Here is a 23,343-nt window from a genome sequence, read left to right as displayed (position 1 = left end):
ATCGCCATCTTGATGTACTAGGTGCATTTCATGTACGACTACTTTGCTTATTTTAGCACTTTTTACTGAAAAGCATTAAAATGCTCGTGACAGTGTCCCTCTAAAGGCGATTTAGTATCAATGTGACAGCAGTAAAAGATTAAAACCAAGTGCTATCCATAAATAGCCAAGTTCTGAAATTAATATACAAGGCGTATAGTGTAAGTCAACGGACATCAATCTTTGTTAATCCTTCGATCCAATGAAACTACCGATGGATTCTCTTTTCTTTATAACAGGTCAATATAATGAATTTACACTTTATTCTCAGTGCTTCTGTTACATTACTCACGTGCGGGTCCCTTTGTTTCTACAACAAAAGTCTTCGGTGGTCCATATCCCATGGAATTTCTTGCACGAAGTTGAAATGAGTAACTCGTTTCCATGGTCAGCCCAGTCACCTTCATGCCTTCGTTTTCAGCGCCAACGACGACTTTCTTTCGTTTACCCGTTAACACTCCACCATACTCGATCTCGTAATCGATGATTTTTCCATTCGGTTCACAGGGTGGTTTCCAGGACAAGTCTACGCGTGCATTATAGACCGCGTCGTGACGGAAAATAGCTGGGGGCCCAGGTTCTAGTTGCATCAAAATGAAAAGATTGTTAGAAATTTAACCAAATGGGAAACAACAGTACATACTTTTAAGATCGCTTGCCCACAACCTTATTTCAATACTCCATGTTTCCCTGCCATCGCTATAGCGTAACTCACTCTACAAGATAATTTTTTTTTTCATTTACTTTGAAATGAAGCTCGCCTTACAGAATGCACATACTCTTAGGGAGTAAAAGAAACGAGCATCTGCCCCCCAGCTCATTAGAGAACACTACTGGGTGTCCGCTCGGGGGGTCGGGGGGGGGGGGGGCGTGCGCTTTCGAGGAGTTATAAAAGCAATGTTTGTGTGTGGCAGCGATCACAAATAAGTGCCTGTTGGGAGAGATGTTTGTCAGAAGAAGCTTAGTGAACTGCACTTGTTCGCCCAAACAAGAGCATTAACTTACTGTCGGCATGTGTTGTGACCTCCAGTAGCTCGCTTTTGGGACTTTCTCCAATGGAGTTATATGCTCGGACCCAAATTCTATACGTCACAAATTTTCGAAGGTTGGTAATGTTGGCGCTAGTCTGGTGAGGAGGGACGAACAACAGCTTGGGCCCAGGTTCTCGCACACACACCGGTAATGATCGTCTGCGCCTGCGCCTTCGCTTGCGTTTGTCAGGTAATGAGAGGTCTTGTGCATAAACCTATAAACAAAACATTAAAAAAGTTTTGACAATTGTTTAAGGCAAAACTGTTTCACAAGGCTAACAGCATGCGAGAAGCTGAAGAAAAGCCTGATTTAACAGTCTGTTTTCATGCGATAACTTAAAGCGACATCCGCGTCCCTTGGCTTCAAGACAAAGATGAAGTAACGCAACACGTCACGCAACACGCATATTAGCGACACGTTACTGACCTTGAATCCCATAAGATGCCCGTTAAATGACGATTTAGAAGGAGCAACCCAGCTGATTGCAATGGATGTTCTCGTTACAGCCCCATTCTTCACTTGCGTGGGTGCCTTAGAAGGAGCTAAGAAAATTAAACAACAGTGAGAAAGGAAACCAAAATTACTGAGATGTCTACATTGCCAACACAAACACCGAATTCAGTAAAGGCCCTGTTACCCTAGGTAATTTTTTTTATGTAATTTTCCGTTGTTTTGCAAAACAAGTTGAAAAGAAATTTCCCAGTGAAATTTCCAATTAAAGAACACGCCTCGCAAAGCGTCACAGGAACCGTTGCTCGAAGTAGAAGCAAAATCTAATTTTCGCAATAACGATTTTTTTATATACATTGCCAGGGAGAAATGAGGTGTTTCACTGAGCAACGTATCTTGCATTTTCTCTCGAAATTAAACGGCACAAGAAAATTGCACGTGTATAACACAATGTCCAGTGTAACAGCGCCTTTAGTACTGAGCAACAGTCAACTCCTAGAATTTACAACATATAAGTACCCATTACGTCCCCATTTGAAAAAAGGTCTATTACACAATGCGGCAACAGCATTTGATACTTTTGCCAGTTTAAAACTTCTAGAACTAACATTAAACTTACGTTTTTCTCCAGTTGTTGCGCTGTACAAAGGAGTATAGGGCCCAGGTCCCTTATCGTTCACAGCCGCCAATTTAAGCTCGTACAGCGTGAAGACTTTCAAGTTATTTAGAACATGTTGACGGGTGTTGGCGTCCAGGCGGGCCTCACTAAACGCACTGCTAGCGGCCTTCTGTTCCCTGTGTTTCACTATGAACCCCTGTAGAGTTCCGCCCAGCTCTTGAGGAAATGGAGCCTTGACATTAAGATAAGAAAATACAGTTAACTTCTATGTACTGGATTTGTAAACGTAAGAAAGACAAATACACAAAGCTGCTTCCAATACACAGAATAACAAAATACAAAAAGAGAAAGAATAGTAGTTTTTCTTTTGGTTCTCCGTTTTCTGAGCTCGCTTACTGTTTTTGATAAACCACGTACAATTTAGTTTAACCAGTCAGAACAAAGGCATTGTGTACTCAGCCAATCATTTGCTAAACCAAAACCACGTGATTTGGCTGCCGCGACTTTCCCGCGCTTGCATCGTGTTACATGTTTTCGCTTCGTGTTTACTATGAGATTACTTTGGACAAAGTTTAACGACAGTCAATGGAAAGCTGCTCTAAGGAGAAAAAAAGAAAAATCCGCTTACCGCCCATTCAATAACAAGGGATGTTGGAGAAGCGGCTCGTATTCTGACATCGCGAGGAGCTCCTGTCGGCACTAAAGAAATGTAGAACAAGAAGAACAGTGAACATTTCACACTGATAAGGAATTCAATAAACAAACTACACTGAACTTATAGCACACTAAACCTTGTCAGTGAACATCAAAAGCCTAAACTTTAAGGGTACGTTACTGTTTCTATAGCTACTTTGGGTTAGGTTGGAAATGAATTTCTACTTTCAAATTAGTTTCTTTCAGTTACTTCAAGAAGAAAGTATATTCTGCAGTGACAGTTTTTGCATTTTTTTTTTTTCGGAATCTCCGTTTTATTGCTGATTACTGATTTGAATTGCATTATACTAATTATTATAAAAGAAAAACAATTTACAAATTTGGGAGTCGTTGCTTCCTGCAAAAAGAAGAGAATTGTATTTAATTTTAAAATAGCACAGCTGCTTTTGGTCTGGTCTGGACTGGACTGAATTTGTTTTATTGTCCAGTTGGCACAAAAATAATTATGTCATCCGCGCTGTCCAATATACTACCACGCGCGAGTGACTATTTTGAAACTATGGGAAGTAAATATTACTCAGTCACTGATACAAGCAAGAGCAACTAAAACATCCTCCTCGTATTTATAATCTTTGATACATCCCAAAACTCTACAAAACTTATCTGGCAGTATGCGGCACATTTGTCACATTTAAACCTAGTTATATGGCCTAGCTCCCACTAGCCTCTTGCGCCGACATGTTTTTGGCTCGTCAAAAAATCTTTCCTCCCCAAAGATTGCTTGACGAGCTAAATGAACGTCTGAGAAGGAGGCTAAGCAGACCCTAGTCTCTCGCGCGCAGCTCAGTGGTGAAACGCCCAACTGATGAGCAGAACTAAGGCACTCAAGGGCTCGACTTCTTTTCGTCCCCAGAGCCTGTGCACTAAAAAACAAGAGGCTCTAGCAACACGTTATTTGATTGGCTAGATTTAAAAAACGGAAGTTTTAAATCTAGCCAATCAAAACAAACGTTCCAAACTCTCGTGTAAACAAAGGGATTTTAAAACGGTTCATTTGATTGGCTGACTTTTTTTAAAATCTAGCCAATCAAATCATGTGTCTCCAGAGCCACTTGTTTCTCGTGCACAGGCTCTGCCGACTAAGAGAGACAAGCGGCTCTGGGGACGAAAATGGACTCGCCTTCTTTAAGGAGAACATAGCTTTTGTCATCGACTGAATTTAAAACATGTTTCTCATAAGCTGTACTTACGTGCCAGACGAGTAGTGACTGCTGTGGACGCAGCACTATACGGACTGTTGCCCTTGTCGTTAGTAGCCATGATCCTGAACGTGTAAGACTCTCCTGGAATAAGTCCTTCCACTTTAAGGCTCCGTGAGTTGTGAGGCACATTAGAGGAGTACACCTGCCAGCCCTCGCCATTTTTGTTCAGTTGCAGCGTGAAGTACCTTAAGGGACTTTTGACATCCGAGGTGGCTTGCCATTTGACGATTATCCATCGCTCGCTTATGTCCGAAAAATAAATCGGCAAAATGTATGGTGCATCTGGGGGTTCTGTGATGAAAAAGAAAAACATTACATTCGTAAGGAAGGCTTGCAAAGAATTAAATGCCGTAAGATTAAAGGGGAACTGTCAGGTATTTTTTTTTTTTTTGCTTTTGAGTGAAAAGTACTAAAATTGGCGAAGTACTTTCGCTCGTCCACAAAATGCGTCTAGAACATCGAGATGAAGGTAAAAAGCAAATTGTGATGAAGAAAGCGGGGAGCTGTTATTATTTTTAGCTGTTTTCAAGTCCACAAGGGCAGAACTTGAAAAAAAAATTAGCCTGACTTTTTTCGAGTTGAGATCTGAAGTTCCTGATGGCATCACAATAATATCATGTTTATAGCTTTACACTGGCATAGTAATTTTTTATAACTGGACCACTATTTGTAGGTTTCCATGTCTTCATGCTTTCGTTACTTCAAAACTTGATTACTGCAACAGTATTCTTCTTCGGTCTCCCCTCCTATGAGTTAGAGAAACTACAACGGTTGCAGAATAAAACCGCAAGACTAACTGTTAGAGCAAAAAAGTGGGCTCATATCACTCCAGTTTTAAAGAGTTTACACTGGCTTCCGGTGAAAGAAAGAATTATTTTTAAAATTCTCTTGGTAACGTACAAAGTCCTCCATGGCTTTGCACCAGCCTATTTAAATGACCTGCTTTTGAACTACACGCCTCATCGTTTACTACGATCAAGTAGCTTAAACCTACTGTCTATTCCTAAGACTAAAACGGTTACCTATGGTGACAGATCGTTCTCAGTGATTGCACCAAAGCTATGGAATGACTTGCCCACTGTAGTCAAACAGTGCTCCACAGTTGACTCTTTTAAATCGAGACTTAAAACTTTTCTTTTTAACAGCGTTTATAAGTTGATTTTATTTGATTAATTGTAAAAAGCATTGAGACTCCGTCAGGCTATAAAATGCGTTTTTAAGTACCTTTTATTATTATTATTATTATTATTATTATTATTATTATTATCATCATCATCATTATTATTATTATTATTATTATTATTATCATTATTATTATTATTATTATTATGATTATTATTATTATCATTATTATTATTATTATTATTATTATTATTATGATTATTATTATTATTATTATTATTAATTATTATTATTATTATTATGATTATTATTATTATTATTATTAATTATTATCATTATTATTATTATTATTATTATGATTATTATTATTATCATTATTATTATTATTATTATTATTATTATTATGATTATTATTATTATTATTATTATTATTATTAATTATTATTATTATTATTATTATTATTATTATTATTAATTATTATTATTATTATTATTATTAATTATTATTATTATTATTATTATTATTATTATTTAAGCTCTTGAATTTTTGAAGTGAAGCTCGTGACAGTGTCCCTTTAAACGTTCGCGAAAAGAAAAACACCAACTTTATTCCTGAACAGTTTTAACTTATAAAACATCGTTTATCACAAGGAAAAAACCCAAGTTTTGCTTGTTTCAGTTTCAAATTAAGATACATTTTGAATAGCTATTTTAAATATATAAAAAATGACGGACAAAAAACGTCCAGCCTACGTGACTAGGCCGAAAGGTTGGAAGTAGAGAATAGCTGCACACGCGCTTAACACTGATATAACAGCACGGGAAATACAAATTCACGCGTTCCTATTTATTCAGAAAAGTAAAAGTGGGCTATCTTTGACCGAACTGAATTTTAGCTGAACTATCTTACGCCTGAAACCGTCCGTTTACGCCAATAAAAGAAAGGGTGCAATTAAGTTTTCTAAATCTAGTAGCAGGAATAGTGAGTAAGGGATCGTTTAAAGGAGGCATCCCTTTTTACGAGAGTTGTAACTTTTACTTGCCTGTTGAACCGCCAGTATAAACAACAGCTTCAGCAGGCGATGCGCTCCAACTTGTGTTTGTGCCGGCCCAGAGGAAAAACCGATAAAACGCCGGTGGATTCAAAACCCCGGAAATTCTCTGCCGTTCATCACGTCCCATCTCGTCTGTCCACAAATAACCAGATGACGATGTATTAAGACGGTACGCTACTTTGTATCTCGTTATCACACCACGAGGGTAGACTGGTGGGTCCCAGGCTACTGTCACAGTAAACCTGCCAACGTTTGTAAAACGGACGCGGGAAGGAGGGCCTGGATCTGAGCAAAAGACAAAAGATTGAGTTATTTTCATGTAAAAAGCGTCACTGACTTGCGATACTCTTTAACCCTTTATGAACCAAGAGTGACCAACATCAAATTTCTCCTCACAACATCAATAAAAAAATAAAGAGAAAAGGTTACGTCCGAGAATTAACAAAATGGTCACCACAGGCGACAGGTGAACAAATTCTCCCAACAATGCTACAAGAAAATGCAAGGAGATCAGTCAGGAGAATCTGTTTGTGCATACTGAGGCTTAAACTTACTGGACTGTAGAGTAGTTGCTCTGACTGCCGTGCTTCTTGGACCATTCCCCATTTTTGTGTAGGCGAGTATCTCGAACTCATAAGTGACAAAGCTTTCCAGCCCCGTGAGAGCGGTGGAGAAAATAAGGCCGTTGATGACTTCCTTTTCCTTCTCTGTGTTTTGCCGCCCAAGGATTCGGTAGTAAATCTAAGGTAACATAACTTCCGTTAGCACAACCCAGCGGCTGACACACTGATTGACTAAACAGGCACCTATTATCGATCGATAGAAGGTTCTTGGAACGTGCGAACGATTTTTTTTTGTGCGAAACGAAACAAAGCCGTCGCAAAGTACAATAAGGCCCGGGTCAAACGTCGAACTTCACATGAGTCGAACCTAATGCAAATGACCAAAAATAATAGGTTTTGCTCATTTGCATTAGGTTCGACTCATGTGAAGTTCGACGTTTGACCCGGGCGTAAGCCTCATGGAATCAATTTATCCATTTCTTCATTCAATAGATCATCCAATAAGTTATACTAAAACAATAAGACTGCTCGCTCTCGATTACTATCGACTTTAATAGTTGGCTTTGGGCTTTGTCCCTCGCCGGGGCAAACCTCGAGCTTGCAGTCTGATTACTGATAACCTCTTCCGTAGGCTCGATCACCACCCGCTTGAATTCTGGTTATAAACAGATAAGCAGAAGTTAGGAATTGATAGTTTACCTTGTAACCAAGGATTTGACCATTTCGCCCCACACTTGGAACATGTCCCCATGTAAGCGTCACGGAGGTGGCGCCTGTGACCATAGGGTTAACACGACTGGGAGCGGCTGATGGCGCTGGAATATAAACAAAAAACATTGAAATAATTTGTAATATGAAAAAGGGCGTGGCCGGGCTACTCTCACGCCTGTTGTCAGTCAACTAACAAAGCGGAAACACCTGAGAAATGTCTACGACAATTACTCAAAAAATGTGTTTCATTTTTGCTAAGAATATTCTGTAGAAAAAAAATAGCAAGTTATATCATATTTGTGCCAATGGTATACCGGTATCTTGGTTTCCGTGCTGATGTGACTTAAAGCATGTTTAGTTTGAAGGACACTACAAATTCCCATTTTGCGTCCAAAAACTGTAAAATATGGGGGGGGGGGGAGGGGGGTTCCATCTCTTTATAGCAAAACTTCTTGTTTTAGCGAGAAATGTACAGTTCCAAGAGAGTTTTTCTAAGGGAGAAAACAGCCGCGCATAAATGACATCAGAATGCCTTGCATAAGGGACATCAGAATGCCTTGCATACGGGTTCTTACCATCTTCCTGTGTCCAGGCCCAGGCTACTGCGCTGTCATTGCTAGCTCCTTTGCCGTTCAAGTTGTACGCTCTCACTGAAACCTTGTAGTGCTTGTATTTCAGTAGACCTCCAGCTCTGTAGTAGTTTAATTGGCTATTTGGAATTTTTATTGTGAAGGCGTGATTTGGCTCTCCTTGTGGTTCAAATGTCATAGAGAATCCGATATAGTCACTATTCCATGTGTCTTGGGGTGGAATCTATGACAAGTATACAAACGCCAGTTAGTTAGCTGACATTAAAATTCAATAAAATTACAACACTGTCACTCTTTATTCACTTTTTATTCACTTTAAAATCTGATGACTTTGGAGAGACTTCCAGCGATCGTAAGCGATTCCATGGACATTAATGTTGACATACAAAAGACATACAACTGACTGGGTAAAAAGATCAGTATTGTCCTGTCCCAAAAATTTTGCTCGCAAACGTATTGGAGATGTCGGTTCAACTATTGGAAGTTTGCGCCCGATAGTTATATCAGTAGAAAGAGGGGGGAGTGCCCGTTCTCGTCTTTCCGTATCTTACTTAAAAAGCGGTTTTTCACTTAAGTGTCGAACAATTGGCGACTCTCTCGCACACGTTTTCCCGCCCTTCATACCGGCTACATGTATTTGCTTCGAGTTTTGATCTGTTCACTGGATTGTATGTGTCCCTTGTGATTGGCCAGAGTGTTTTTACTTTGGTTTTGGTTTTACGACATTCAATCGAAAATCGCTCTTAACTAGTGATATTTATTTTACCGCCAAATGAACAGATGCAATTAAACTAACCTTCCATCTCAATTCGAGTCCATCTTTGCCAAGTGGAAGCAACGTCAGATTACTCGGAGGACGAGAGGGAGCTGGGTAAGACAAGCGCACGACATTAATCGAGGAATGCTAACGCAAGGACTAAACGGTGACTGGAGTTAAACCTCGTATAAGGACAACCCCTGTTTTTGAATAACGAAGAAGCTCAAAAAAGGCATTTCTAGTGATAACAGCAGTAAGGACATCACACTGATGAGCAAACACACTCACTCAAATGTTGTCCTCACTGGAAATCACCGCGACAAAAGCACACGAAAAACTTCTTCTTGTGCTTATGCGTAGGGGACACCTTCTCTTTAGTTATCATTCACTCTTGTTTTCTTACCAGTTTCTAATGTCCTGACCGTATCCGAGGCGTTACTGGGGCTGCTGCTGCCGACCTTGTTCGTAGCTATGACTCGAAATCTGTAGTCACTGTACGGTTTAAGATTCGGGAGTGTGAGCGGTAGCAAGTTCCACACCAGATGAGCGTCTTGAACGACCATCAGTGTTTTCCATCGAGCAGAGACAGGGTCGTAAAATGAATCATTATTGTACTTTATTGTGTAGGACAGAATAGGGGCTCGGCCGGATGATCCTGGGGTGAAATCCAATGACACGGAACGGGCCCTTGCTTCTACGACCCTCAGATTGTACGGTGTTCCTGGCTTTTCTGCAAAATTAACACGGCATTAGAGTGACGGCTTTAATGGGCTTAACTCGTGTTTCTATATCATGCAGCTAGGAGTATTGCTGTTTTTCCCTGGATGAGATGTCAGTCCATTGTAGGTTTACTCCTCAGTATTATTTTTTGTCAGTTTGCCTGTTAACAATTCCCCAGTACCCATTTATACACCGACTTTAAGGCGGAGGAAGACACCGTGAGGTTAAGTTATTGAGCCAAAGAACACAAGTCAACACAATGACACCGACTTCGCAAGGCTCGAACATGCACCCTCGACCTAAGGGCCAACATACTAACCATGGGGCCCGTTTCTTTTTTCGGGCCTGGAAAGCCATTTTAAAATATCTGATTCTTAAAAACAGAGAAGAGTGTGAGCCTGAAACTTTATACGAGTGAAACCTCTGTAAATCATATAAGGTTTGAAATTTTGCTATGGCTTTCCGGGTGTGAAAACTTTTCGGAACCTTCGAGAAACGCTTGTTTTTATGGCATATTAGAACACTTCAAACAAAATACAATCGGTGCAGTTTGAATAAATCATTCATGGAGGCACTCGTGTACAACAAAATCAATAGAGTCAACTTACCAGGAGACTGTGTAGTCGTTGCCACCAGGTTCTTGCTCGTTCCAGTCCCCGCTCGAGTCTCAGCGGATACCTCAACACTGTAAGCTGTATTGGCCCGTAATCCCGTCACCGTGTATGACAGGGTCGTGTTTTTGAGCCGCTTCGTATGTCCGCTGCTCGGAAGTGTGTCATTTCGCCAGTGTTTCACCAGATAGGCGGTAAGAACACCATTCAATCGCAAGGGTCGGGCCCAACTCACTCTTAACGCGTCTGCGTAAATTTCGGACACTGTAAATGACCTGGGCGCGTCTGGGACTGTTGGTAAAAATAAGATATAGATCTTTAGTTATTTATCAACACTATGGCTTAAATTATTCAATTAACGCTAGTAAGATTCAATGTCTTAAAGGTTTTACTTTTATGAAACTAGAGTGTGATCGCAGATAGCTAAATCGTTTATTTGTGGTGAACAAGATTGTCTTTAAATCAAAGGAAAACTCGAAATGACAATTTGTAGTAACTCAAACTCTGCAGTGAAACCACTTGCTTCGCTGGTGATTCTACTTGAGTTTTGAACATTTTATGACATCATTTCTGTGGTTTATAAGTGTAGACCATAGAAAAATGTGGTCGAGGTGATAAATATAGCAAGTACCTCCTTCCACAGTCGTGATAATTAACGTATCGGACCTGGGGCTGTCTCCCGCGCCATTGTACGCCACCACAGCCACAGTATACTGAGTGAACTTCTCTAATCCTCCTAGGATACCTTTTTGGATTTGAGATGTGTCGTCATGGTCTGACACTCGTTGGAGTACATTGTTAGGTGTGCTTTCCTTCCATGCTAGGAGCTGTTTCACAAAAAAGGCAACAAATAATGTTTAAGTCTCTATTCTAACAAAATAGATGGCAAGATTCTTGAATTTTGATTGTTTAGACAGAGGGCATAGCCAAAGGTCACCCAGGGACTTCCGAAGATTCCAAAGATACCCCAAAGTGAAGGTGAATTCTTCAACAATGACATGAGCATGGGACAAAGAGAAAATCTGAGTCCTGGGAATCTCTGAGCTATGAGAGACTCGTGGTGAGCTGGACCATTTACTAGGTTGAAATGTGACACGCGTCCTGCATACTGCTAGGGTCAGCTATGTCGAAAAAATAATACCATCTTTATTATTTACTATGCCCCAAAGACTACCGATGATTTCCAAAGATGACTGATGTGAAAATTAAATCTGATGGTTTTTAAAGATGACTCGAAGCCTTCCGAAAATTGCCGAACATGACCCGAAAATTTCCGAAGCTGACCCGAGGAACGGTCTGGGGGCGAGGAGTGTATTGTAATAAAACGTTGTTATCCAAGTACCTTGTAACCTCGAATGCGTCCATTCTGTTCTTTCTGCGGAGGCGGCTTCCACTGTAAATGTACACTGACTGTGGTGATATTTATCACTTTGACTTCGCGCGGGGGAGCAGTGGGCACTACAAGATGAATGTAACGAGTGAGAAAGGAAATGATCAAGTTTATCATATTTACAAGTATCCAATCTTATTTACAAGTATCTTATTTATCCAATCTTATTTACAAGTATCTTATTTATCCAATCTTATTTACAAGTTTCTTTTTTACAAGTATCCAATCAGTTTCCCCAAAATCACACATTTCTAGTTGGAATTGCGAAATTAGTTCGGAAATCATATAGTTTTTCAAAAAGAATTACGCGACGAATACGAGATTTGTACTGATCATGTATAAACCCTTCTACTAATAGTGCTTTTCATGGTGAATATGGCTTGTTTCCTTTCCTGGTTACTCTGGCTAAAAAGTGTGCTCACTAGAATTTTATAAACTACCCTATTGGTGTATGTTTATTATCAGACTACCGTAACTGAATAAGAAACAGAAAAAAATGGATTAAAAATGCAGGAATGATTTTTTCAAGTCTAGCTCCACTACTAGTAGAGAACCGGAAGCTCGTCTTTCCGCTTCCGGGATTCGCACGACAAACGAAGGATGAATGGGGGTGGTCGTAATTACTCACCCCCCTCAGCTGTGGTAACAGTGATTGGATCACTGAACTTCCCATCCCCTGCATCATTGTACGCTTGTACTTTAATTTCGTATCCAGTCCACTGTACCAGGCCGTCAATGTTACCCTGAGTGGCAGCTGAATTAGCAATCTTCTTGATAAAGAAGTTACTGGCAGACACACCAGCGAGACGATAAGCTATTTTGAAACCTCGTAAAGGACCGTTGTGAGTTTCTGGAGGTGGAACCTAAAAAAATAAAAATATAAATAAATAAAATAAGACAACTTGAACCATCTAAAAATACTGCACACAATTATTCGCTCCCAATAGGACATGCAGGGGGAGGTTCGTTGGAGACTGGACTTGAGCGCTGGCTGGTTTCACTGTGTTGTATTCTTGAGCAAGAAACTTTATGCTCAGGGCAACCTCTTGAATCCCATCCAAGGGAATAGAAATACTCCTTGCCGCTAAATGCAGACTTGCCTTACACGACACGCGTGATTATTGTTGCTGATATTTGACGCTATCCAAATGAATATTCAACTAATTTTACAGGTTATGCATACGTACCTGCCACTCTACAAGTATAGAATCAGCACTGGTTGGGGTTCCTTTTACACTCAGTGGAGCCGCAGATGGTGCTAAAAAATCAAAAGAAACATATTACATACGAAAAAGTACTCAAGTCACATAGTGGCAGTAAAACATTTGTTCGTCTGCAGTCAAATCTCGCCTAAAAAGAAGCCAGCTTATTATACCCTTAATATAATAGCTACAGTACATTTCCTTTTTATTTACCCGTTGAATCCAGCTACCATGTTAAAGCCCACTGGTAACCGGATTTAAGGGGATCAGACTGTACCATAATCAACTGTGAATAGTATGGAAAAAATAAAACTTTTCGGCTTGTTTCGCGTGACGCGCGTTCACTACCTATTTTGACACGCGCGCCGTGCACAAGACGCACTAACCTCGCGTGTCGCGCTCACGTAACCCGGAGATACAATGTAACTTACCATTGTTCTCACCACTTGGTTACAAAAATTAAATCGAACATCGGAGAAAGAGGGGCCTAAAGGAGTAAAACGGGAATTGGGATCTAGGGAAATTTTCCACTGGGAAATGGAATTTGGTCGCTGGGAATGGAAATCACAAATAAAAAACAATGGAACTTGGACAGGATTTAGAAAATGTGGAAAAAAAAATAGGCTGGGAAATGGTATTTGGGCAAAATTTGGGTTGAGAAAATGGGCTTTATACCCCCCCCCCACCCCCACCCTCCTTCAGGACCGTCGAGTAAAATGGGATCCCCCCCCCCTCTGGGACCTTCGAGTTAGTCTACGAAACTGTAGGCAGTGACATCTACCTGCTTCAAGTGTTCTGATGACACCGGATGCTCCACTTGGTGCACCTTCTCCAACTGAATTAACAGCACGTACATGGAACTGATATTGTGTATGTGGAGAAAGATTCCGGAGTGTGACCGACATCTGTATATTGGATGGATTGATGTCATCCTTGTGAAGATACCAGTTGTTAGAGCCCTTCTTGGCGTACACGTTGTAGGATATAATGGGACTGTTTCCATCGTAGCCCGGTGGAAACCACGATAAGCGGACTGATGTTGTCTTGATGTCAGTAACCGTTGGAGTAAGGGGCGCCAGTGGCGTTTCTAATCAAACAAAAACAGTCTGTACTGTTAGACTTTTCTTTCGTTCTCTCGGTGGACACATGTTTTATTTGATTAACCAAGAATTCACTATAAACATCAAAGATTCTAAGGGGGCAGACCAAAAGTTCATCGCAAAATACAAGTAAGCATCTTTTACAGAGCCAGTAAATGACTATTATAACAGAAATGTCAACGCCAAGGGGAGGCCCCTCAAGGCTAAAAAAACCCTTAGACTCCAGCTTGTCTTTCACACAAGCAGGTGAATCTGGTGTCAAATTTATGTTGCATATACTTGTCTTAGTTTACTGTTAGTAGACAGCTTGCTCGGGTCCTTGCCCATTCGGCAAGTGACCATAAAAAGTTACTTGTCCGGCAGGAAAAACATCTTGTCTCGGACGACCGGACGTGATTTCATTTTGAGCCCTAGAGGCCAACTTGAAGTTCTGACCGCTCACTTTCCTTGTGCAGCTAAGCTGCTTTAAAGTTTAATGACAGTTCTAATAACGTTCCTTCTTTTTTATTACAAGAAAACGGTAATACAGATAATTTAGAAATGCTGAATAGACTAGTAAAAGAAATGGGCGGGAAAGAATAACATTATACTTTACGTCTATCACTCTGTGACTAAACTTCATTTACATCAACTGGTTTCCTTAAATCAAGCGTGAGGTCCAGGCGCAGAAAAACTCATTTGACTTATAAGATTGCAATATGCGGGTTATCTGGTCCGCGCGTGGAACAGAAATATAATAAAAATGGCGTGTAAGCAACATATTTACATATACCTTGAACAGTTAATGTGCCACTAGTCGCAGCATTTCCCGCCACAGACTCCACTCGGCATGTGTACGAACCGGCATCGCTCTCTTGCACTGTGTTTATGCGCAGTGTTCCATCGGCTTGTAACGTCATCCGATTTGTATCAACAGGGGAGCCATCTTTGGTCCAGATCCACTTAACTGTAATGCCAAGGTCTTTTTGTACTCCACATGGAAGATCTTTAGGTAGTCCTTTGGTAGCATGGATCTGGCTCGGCAGTGGATTGGTGATCACAGTTTTGACTAAACAGAGAGAAAAAAAAATACAAAATGTTTTATACACAAAATGCATTTAACATCTTACATTTTTCACACATCGGGTGCGGGATGTAGGGGAGGGGCCTGGGGGGGGGGGAGGGGTGGGGGCTCATCTTACTTCTAGTTCAGGCCAAACCAAAGCCTGTAGGGCTGAGAAAAATTAGTTAGCAGCCAGGACTTCTCGGTTAAACAAAAGCTTGGTTACCCATGTGTTGTAAACTAATTCCAACAACGAAAGTAAAAAGATGACTTTAGTGGTTAGTTATTGGCTTTATATTTTGGCGAACTCCACTTATCCTATAGCTCATGTTGAAAGTCCCCGTCAGACACGTTTTCTGACAGCAATTTTAGAACTTTTAGTTCAACTTAAAGGGGCAGTGTCATGAAAAGTCCGCTAAATTTTTTACTGTGCCAGAACTGATCAATAACCTTTGAACGACAAAAGAAAGGGTATAATTCATTCTCTAAGGTGTGAACAAACCGTAATCAACGGTTTTTAAGTGTTTTTTGTCTTTCATGTACTGAATACTGTTAAACTTGAAAAAGTCGGCCCGTCGTTTTCCAGTTTCAGGCCACTTCTATAGCTTAACACCACTTTTTAACAGTTTCATGTCAACTACAGTGTGTTTTAACAAGGCCAGGCAACTATTTGTGGATTTTCATTTAACACCAACGCCTTCATTGGATTTTCAAAAAGCACTAAATATTGGCGAGGCTACCCCTTTAAACCTGGTACTTCATTTATCCCGGCATATCCAATCGAACAAAATCGAACCAAAAATCAATCAAACCCAATCGAACACCAGTCGTTCGATTGGGTTCGGTAATCGAACAAAATCGAACATCTATTTTGCTGTGAGTTCGATTTTCGAACCAATCGAACACAATCGAACTCAATCCGATTCGATTTTGTTCGGAATCAGTCTCTTGATAAGTAAATCACGCAGGACTAGTCAGGGGGACGGTTCACCGTACAAAATGCCCGGAATATAAACAAACAGGAGTTCGGTAATCAAACGTTCGACTGAGTACGATTGTCGACTGTATGGTAATCGAACGTTCGATTTTGTTCGATTGTTGACTGTTCGGTAATAGTACGTTCAATTTTGTTCGCTTGACCAAATTTTATTGTGAGTTTGATTATGTTCGATTACCGAACCCAATCGAACGATTGGTGTTCGATTGGGTTTGATTACCGAACGTTCGATTGGATACGCCGGGATTTATTAAGAAAGCCTGCATGGCCATTCAACTTACTTAACACTCTAAGCGTAGCATTTGCCCTCACTGAACCCTCACTGTTGCTTGCCACACATAAGTACTTTCCACTGTCACTTTTCTGACTTGCTCTAATCTGCAACGAGCCAGTGACCTTCTGGTCATACCGAGGGTTATTAGCGATGTCGATATTTTGACCATTCTTTTGCCAGGAGATTGTGGGTGTGGGATCTCCTCGTCCTTGACACTGTAACTCCACAGTTTCATTCACGACTGCGTCTGTGTTCTTTGGTGGAACGTCTATCCATAGTTTTAAAGCTACATTTTTGTACAAAACACCACACATAACGTTAATAATATCATATAAAAAAAATTCTGATTGGTTCTTTCCGTGACTCTGTTACATTTATTGATATTTGAGAACAGTTGCATGAATTTTACCTGTCCAATTATCTCTTCCACTCACTTTGCTCACAGAAGTCAAAGTAGTCAAATTGTTTCATTAGACAATATAAAAGATGGTAGCAAAAGTCCAAAACTTTCTGAAATTTTTGTGCCATAAATAAAGGTTAATTAACGTTACCACAAAAAGTAGTAGTGAAAACTCAATAAAAACGAAGAGCCAAGGGAGTGGCAAAATAGTGTGTTCACTTAACGAGGTTATATTCGGGTTCTTTTCCAGATATTTTACCTTTACTGGGGAGAAGAACTCCATTCGTTATACGAGGACTAGCTTTAGACGTTACATAGAGGTTTCACTGTAGATGTCATAAGCATTTAAGAAAGGCATCGAGAAGCCATCATGAAGACTGCACATTGTTGCTCACCTTTTACGTTTAATATGGCTTTGGATATGGCCTCACCAGCGTCATTTGTTGCCACACATTGCACAGTGCCTTTATCTCCGGACTGAAGACTTGTAAACTTAAGTTCGTTCTTACTGTTTATTTGAATTCTCCCTGTAGTTAAAGGTGTAACTTTTTCTCCATTATGGAACCAGGTTATTGTGGGTTTTGGCAGTCCAGTAGCATTACACTTGAAGACAGCTGTTTCCTGAGCGGATTTGTCTACCATTGTTGGTTGAATAGTGAAGGTGGGCTCAACTGAAAGAAAAAAAGGCAATGGGTGCAATTAAAAATGTGACTGTAACACAGGGCTGCAAATAATTTTGTTCACTTGAAAGGACATACTACGATCATGGTGGGACAAATTTTGGTTGGACAGCACTAACAACAAAAGGTTTAATTTTATTCATTGTTGCCATAAAATGATTTACGATCAAAAAATTATCAGGACATCGTATGTCCAACCATTGGGATTTCGTTGGACAATTGAGCAATTTTTGGTCGGCCAATGTCCGATGACCAACTGTTATTTGCGGCCTCGGTAACAATTTCAACAAGTGAACACACAAGACCCTTCCGCAAGCAAGAACAATAAGGCAAGCAAGAACTTTATCAACATTGTGACTTGGATGTACACATGAGTAACATGACTGTACAATACGTCTAAAATGTGACCTTGTAAAATGTGACCATTCATCTTCCAGTTGTGTACAATGAACACCTTTTTCAATGGATATGTCTTTCATTTTTGTTTGGTTAGCTTTGACACGTACATGTACACCAGAGGACAGTGAACAAAGCATTAGTAAGTGCAATCCTTAATAAAGTCCGAGGCCTTATGCATCCAATGGCGCTACAAGGACTGATGATGTTCTGTACAAAAAAGCACATAGACGTAGATCCTTGATATAAACAGAGAATTATCCATGTACTTGACAGAAACTGACAGAAAATGATAAGAGTACTGAAAAGGTTTAATCACGACATCTTTCAGCGTTCAGATTTAATACCCTTGCGATCAAAAGTTTTTATAAATAAAATTTTGTTTTGTGAGTTTACAAGTGATTCGGAGTAATCGAATACTTATCAGTGAGTACCAATTATTGTCAGGTTTGCTTTCCTGATTTTCCTCTGGCCAGTATTGGTGTTGGTAGCACGGCACTCGTAGACTCCTTCTTCAGAATTGCCTGGATTGTTCACGGTAAGTCTCTTATTGAATGACCCAAAAGAAAATTTTGCATTCTGGGATATTCGTTGTCCACCTTTCCACCATGATATGACAGGCATCGGTCTGAAGCATAAACAAGTAATAACTAGTAAATGGCTCTCTAACAATGTCTATATATAACATAAAAATATTATTCAACCCTTTAACCACTAAGAGTGCCAATTGTCACATAGTGTCACAACTTGGTCAATATTTGTCCAATTTATTTGAAATTTTGACACCAAACTTGTCTTTAAAAGATCTGCATTTTGAAAGCTTAAAATTGTACCTCCCCCGCCCCTATTGGTGACATGATTGACCACCCATATAACGTTTGAAACTTTTGTACCTGACACATACGTGATATGCAACAATAATGAAATTAAACAGTAAACATAGATCTGCCCAATAACATATAGTTTAAGGGTATACCTACAATATATGGAGAGAAACGAATTTTTTAATCTTTTTTTAAACGTTTAAACCCATTTCTTTCAAAGCTCTAACTTCCTCCCCTTTTGTTCAAGTGTTTTATGAAACATACTGATCAACACCTTTCAAATGGTGTATCATATATTGATATCAGAATTATACTTTTTTTTTACGAAAAAAGGCCATTCCCCTTAGGGGGTAAAGGGTTAAATACCAGAAAAAAACTGCACAACTTTGAGATGACAAAGATTTACATGAAAATGTTAGTAATGTACCTTCCACTTGCAAAGCATTCAAATGTAACACTGGATGTTCTTCCTTTTATAGCCACCTGATTGGTAGGGCCAAGAATTATATTTGGAGTTGAAGGTATCATATTTGGACCTCGTCCTACAAAACAAAGCAAAATTATTTTCAAGTACAAATTACAGAGAGTAAATTCGACAGGTTTTGGAGAGTGAGGACGTCTATGTTGATTGATATACATGAAAGCACTATTGCTCAAAAACTCAACTCACAATGTTATAAAACTTGACTTTTTACTTCTTTACTTTAGCTAATGTTGTCTATAGAAACCAACATTTCTTTTCCATATATTTCCCTTACATGTACAACTTACTATTTACAAAAAAATTTCTATAACTTACACATGAACCTGCATGTGCAAGTTATTATTAATTATTGACATGATGATGATGGCCCCGTCAGTCTCTGTAAACTTTTAATTACAATGTATAATACTGCTACTTCTAACCTGTCCCCAGTCATCTCTTATGAGAAAAAATAGCAAGTGTGAGGAATGATGGGAAGGAGGCAGGGAAGGTAAAGAGACTTTTCTCATTCGCACTATCCTTCGCCTCTTGCATTTTTCTCATAGGAGACGACTGGGAATGAGTCAGCCACTACTTTCAGGGTGTCCCACCCTGTTGGGAGGCGTGGTGGCCTTAGTGCATCGGACTCTGGATTGAGCCGCAGTCTGGGTTCCAGCCCTGGCCAGGGTCACTCTGTTCTGTTCTTGGGCAAGACACTTTATTCTTATAGTGTCTCTCTTCACCCGCGTGTATAAATGGATACTGGCGACAAAATGCTGGCGGTACTCTGCGATGGGCATCCCATTCAGGGGGAGTAGAAATATTCCAAGCCATTTATTGCTACAGAAACTGGGATAAGCTCTGGCAGTATGTTCCACACCGCTTGAGACATCCCATTTTATATTTACTGACCTATCTGAGCTCTTACCTGTGACACCTAATGAAATAGTTCCCCTGTCATATGACTGAGTTGTCACAGTGTTCTTTACTTTAGATTGATAGTTGCCTGCATCATTCACATCGACATTTCCAATATAGAGGTTTCCAGAGTTAGAGAAACTAATACGTTCATTCTCATTAAGTGTACTGCCAGATTTTGTCCATGTTATCTGGGGTTTGGGGAAGCTTTTCACCATAGGATAATCATAAGTAAATTCGCCTCCTTGTAATGCACTGGTAGATACAGCAGCACCGGCATTTGGGAATACTTCAAGATCTGCAATGTAGATTAACAATAAAGAACAATGAAAATTCACTAACATGAATAAAGCAATCTTCTACTTGATCTTAAGTTACCTTTGTTAAGGCTGCAAATAATTTTTTCACTTGAAAGGACATACTGTATGTCCTACTAAGACACCATATTGGTCGGACAAAACAAAATTGTGGTCGGACAGATTTTAATTCATCATTGCCGTAAAGTGATTTACAATCAATTGTCTGGACAACGTGTCCGACCACAATTGGGATTAAAAGCGTGAGGTAATTTAGCGACTAAAATTTTTCACTAGCGTCCAAACTTGAGCAGTTGGTTGCCAAATGCCACTAAGGAAAAAATAAACTTGGAGGGTTGTTGTAGTATAATAATTTTATTATTGGTAAATAAAACAGAGTTTAGCCCTCATGCCCCCCTCCCCCACCCCAAAAATTACTTTGCACAAAATGTTGAAAAAACTCCAATCAGTACAACAATTAATAGATATTAGGCATCCCACAATCCCACATGATCAAACGAAAATATAAAACATTCAGAAATAATTCTGGATACTCACATGCCACTTGAATCAGCAGTCGATTAGATCTCACTTTTCCTGCAGCATTCATTGCTACACAAAAGAAGTATCCGTCATCCTGAGTATGGTTCAGATTCCTGATTGTTAGTTTGCCCGTGCTCACATCAAGAGTATATCTACTCAATGACATGTCCTTGTTGTTACCCGCAAAATCTGTTGCAAACCATTTGTAAGTGATGGTTGAGCTCCCTGTGGCTGTGGCTTGACAGTGAAGTTGTAGCGTGCCTCCATCTTGATAGTTTGCAGGAGTTTTGTCAAGTGAGGTTATTGATGGAGGGGTGTCTATAAAGAGAGAGGGAGGAAAACAGAGCAGTCATCTACAAGTAAATATAAACTTGATCACCCAAGTAAAAGGAATTGTATTTAATAGAAATTTAAGTTACTTTTTTTGAGGAAAAAAGTTAATATGTTAAAAAATGACTTTTAACATTGTGTAAGAAATTGAATAATACACTGTTCATGTTTTATTACTCTTGTTTGCATCACAGAGTCTGTAAGCATGGAGTAACTTGGAATACTGCTACATGCATACATACATACATACATAAACTTTATTTAAGTGTCTGGGTATTTAGCTTAATAGCTAATTGGGGACACTAAAATAAATATACTAATATAAAATATAAAAATACTAATATTTAACAAATATTTAACAATAAAAGGCGAAGTGATTATTCAACAATAATCACTGAGCCTAAGGCGAATAATTGTTGTAGTATAATTTTCAGAGGTGATCATCAAGAACTTAAAAAAATAACGATAGCAAACAAGAAAACAGCAAACACAAGTGTTCGCTTGCATACGGTGTAAACCAGTATGCAATTCATCAAATACAATCAGAATTTATTTAGTTAAAGCAATAAAACGGAACAAAACAAACACTATGAGAAAGATTGATGTCCGGTACCTTTGTATGATTGTTGAAGACTTCTAAGCGAATATGGGAATCCTCTCGAAAATGAGTAGCTCCGGTGAGAAGTGAACTGAATAATGTTTGCTCAATCGATCTGACTGAGTTTCTCATCGATCGCCAAAACCGCCGTGTTTACGATCATTTGTAATGCCTTGAGAACCATCTCTTGAAAATATTTTCAGTCCAAAAGCCTTGGTAGTTAATTTGAAAAATTCCCAGTGTTTAAAATATCCAGGACTTGGACTGGTTTCTTTCAAATCAAAGAAATTTTCATTCAGCAAAAGCGGCCATGTTTACTTGCCTGGATGTCAAAGGTGGCGTGGCTAAGTAACCAAGCCTTCAAAGCTATAATCACCTCGCGCGGGGTGAATATAGCCTCATAAGCTGAGCTTCTCAACCAATCAGAATGCTTCAATTTTTATAATCACCTCTGAAATTATACTAATATATAATAGATATACAAATATAAAATATAAAAAAATATATTATATAAATAGATAAATAGATATAAAATATAAAATACTAATATTATATAAATAGTGTATATAGATAGTTGAAATAACACAAATATGTTTTAAAATTCTAATAAGTTAAATGTACGTTACATGTACAATTGCCTTCCAAAATATGCAGGGATATATGTTTCTTGGACATTACAGTGTACCTATAACTAAATTTCAAGAAGTGAACAGTTTTTCGAGAACAATTTTTCATACATAGCATTTTTGTGGCCATTAGAGGTTATTGTTTAATACCCCAGTAATATAACTAATAAGTCACATTTCCAAAAGACTCACTCAAAGGACAAGTAAGAACCAATTTGACCTTTAACCTACAAAAGGAAATATCTTTCATACCTTTTAGGTGTAAAATATTGTCAATATAAGGGCACTAAAAGGAAGTTAATAATTTGAGGGTCCTGAAGGGGGGGGGGGGGGGCATAATAAATCCCATTTCCCAGCCTGTAACTTTGCCCAAATCCCAGCCCCATTCCCATTTTTTGGTTTGTGATTTCCCATCCCAGTGACCCAGTTCTCAATTTTACTCTCCAGGCCCCACTTATTTAACTGCTCTTTTGCCAGTTAAAATGAGCTTGTATAAATACCAATCATGTTACAATGTATGTATTACATTCACAGTATACCGATACATGTAAATAGTACATGCACATGTACTTTGCACAGCTTTTAATAACCTGCAAGAAAAGGGGCTGTTTAAAATAGCTGGCTTATATTGTCATTTTGACAAATTTTTTTTCAACCAGGAAGTTGAACTATATTTAGAATTTAAACTATGTCACTCAGTATCTATTTAAACATGAAAACTCTTTAAGGATTTAGGTAGCAAAACTATATATGCATCTGAATGAAAAATACCCAGATATTACATGTAAGACTTGCTACATTGTATGTAGGGCCACTGGCTTGAATATCGATTCAATATATTTATTGATTGCCATTCTATTAAGGCATCCAGACAGTATTAGAGGTGTATGCCTAGTAGGCAAGCTCTAAAGATTACATGTAACTTACATTTGTTAAAAGACAAGTTTGGCTTTGTGCGATTTTTCGTACAACCTTTGTCCTTTTATCTTTAAAATCGTAGAATAGAAGGAATAGAATTGTAACAATAGACAATTCATTTGGCCTTTGACTTGGATAAAGATTCTTAAAAGCACGTATCT

The 23,343-nt window shown here is 39.1% G+C and overlaps 1 protein-coding gene across 2 annotated transcripts in view; it reads right to left on the bottom strand.

Moving 5' to 3' along the window:
• The window catches only part of LOC144632791 (protein sidekick-2-like), an 80,472-nt gene that overhangs the window by 6,403 nt on the left and 50,726 nt on the right, over positions 1 to 23,343 (bottom strand). For both annotated transcript variants that reach the window (XM_078491519.1, XM_078491518.1), the window contains 25 exons: positions 20,726 to 21,028; positions 19,882 to 20,169; positions 18,918 to 19,032; positions 18,101 to 18,294; positions 16,986 to 17,261; positions 16,198 to 16,476; positions 14,650 to 14,925; positions 13,559 to 13,864; positions 12,763 to 12,833; positions 12,204 to 12,438; positions 11,528 to 11,643; positions 10,817 to 11,012; positions 10,183 to 10,476; positions 9,258 to 9,584; positions 8,894 to 8,964; positions 8,083 to 8,320; positions 7,496 to 7,611; positions 6,788 to 6,974; positions 6,222 to 6,518; positions 4,045 to 4,347; positions 2,769 to 2,839; positions 2,141 to 2,372; positions 1,498 to 1,613; positions 1,045 to 1,285; positions 332 to 619 (listed from right to left, as the gene is read on the bottom strand). In XM_078491519.1, the coding sequence (XP_078347645.1) occupies positions 332 to 619; positions 1,045 to 1,285; positions 1,498 to 1,613; positions 2,141 to 2,372; positions 2,769 to 2,839; positions 4,045 to 4,347; positions 6,222 to 6,518; positions 6,788 to 6,974; positions 7,496 to 7,611; positions 8,083 to 8,320; positions 8,894 to 8,964; positions 9,258 to 9,584; positions 10,183 to 10,476; positions 10,817 to 11,012; positions 11,528 to 11,643; positions 12,204 to 12,438; positions 12,763 to 12,833; positions 13,559 to 13,864; positions 14,650 to 14,925; positions 16,198 to 16,476; positions 16,986 to 17,261; positions 18,101 to 18,294; positions 18,918 to 19,032; positions 19,882 to 20,169; positions 20,726 to 20,876 (5,284 nt within the window). In that variant the 5' untranslated portion in view covers positions 20,877 to 21,028. The remainder of the gene's footprint in view (positions 1 to 331; positions 620 to 1,044; positions 1,286 to 1,497; positions 1,614 to 2,140; positions 2,373 to 2,768; positions 2,840 to 4,044; positions 4,348 to 6,221; positions 6,519 to 6,787; positions 6,975 to 7,495; positions 7,612 to 8,082; positions 8,321 to 8,893; positions 8,965 to 9,257; positions 9,585 to 10,182; positions 10,477 to 10,816; positions 11,013 to 11,527; positions 11,644 to 12,203; positions 12,439 to 12,762; positions 12,834 to 13,558; positions 13,865 to 14,649; positions 14,926 to 16,197; positions 16,477 to 16,985; positions 17,262 to 18,100; positions 18,295 to 18,917; positions 19,033 to 19,881; positions 20,170 to 20,725; positions 21,029 to 23,343) is intronic.

This window comes from Oculina patagonica, chromosome 12, assembly GCF_052425735.1.
Source record: "Oculina patagonica isolate OP01 chromosome 12, crgOcupat, whole genome shotgun sequence".
Lineage (NCBI taxonomy): Eukaryota > Metazoa > Cnidaria > Anthozoa > Scleractinia > Oculinidae > Oculina > Oculina patagonica.
The sequence above is the reverse complement of the archived record's forward strand: the minus strand, read 5'-3'. Positions and strand labels throughout refer to the sequence as shown.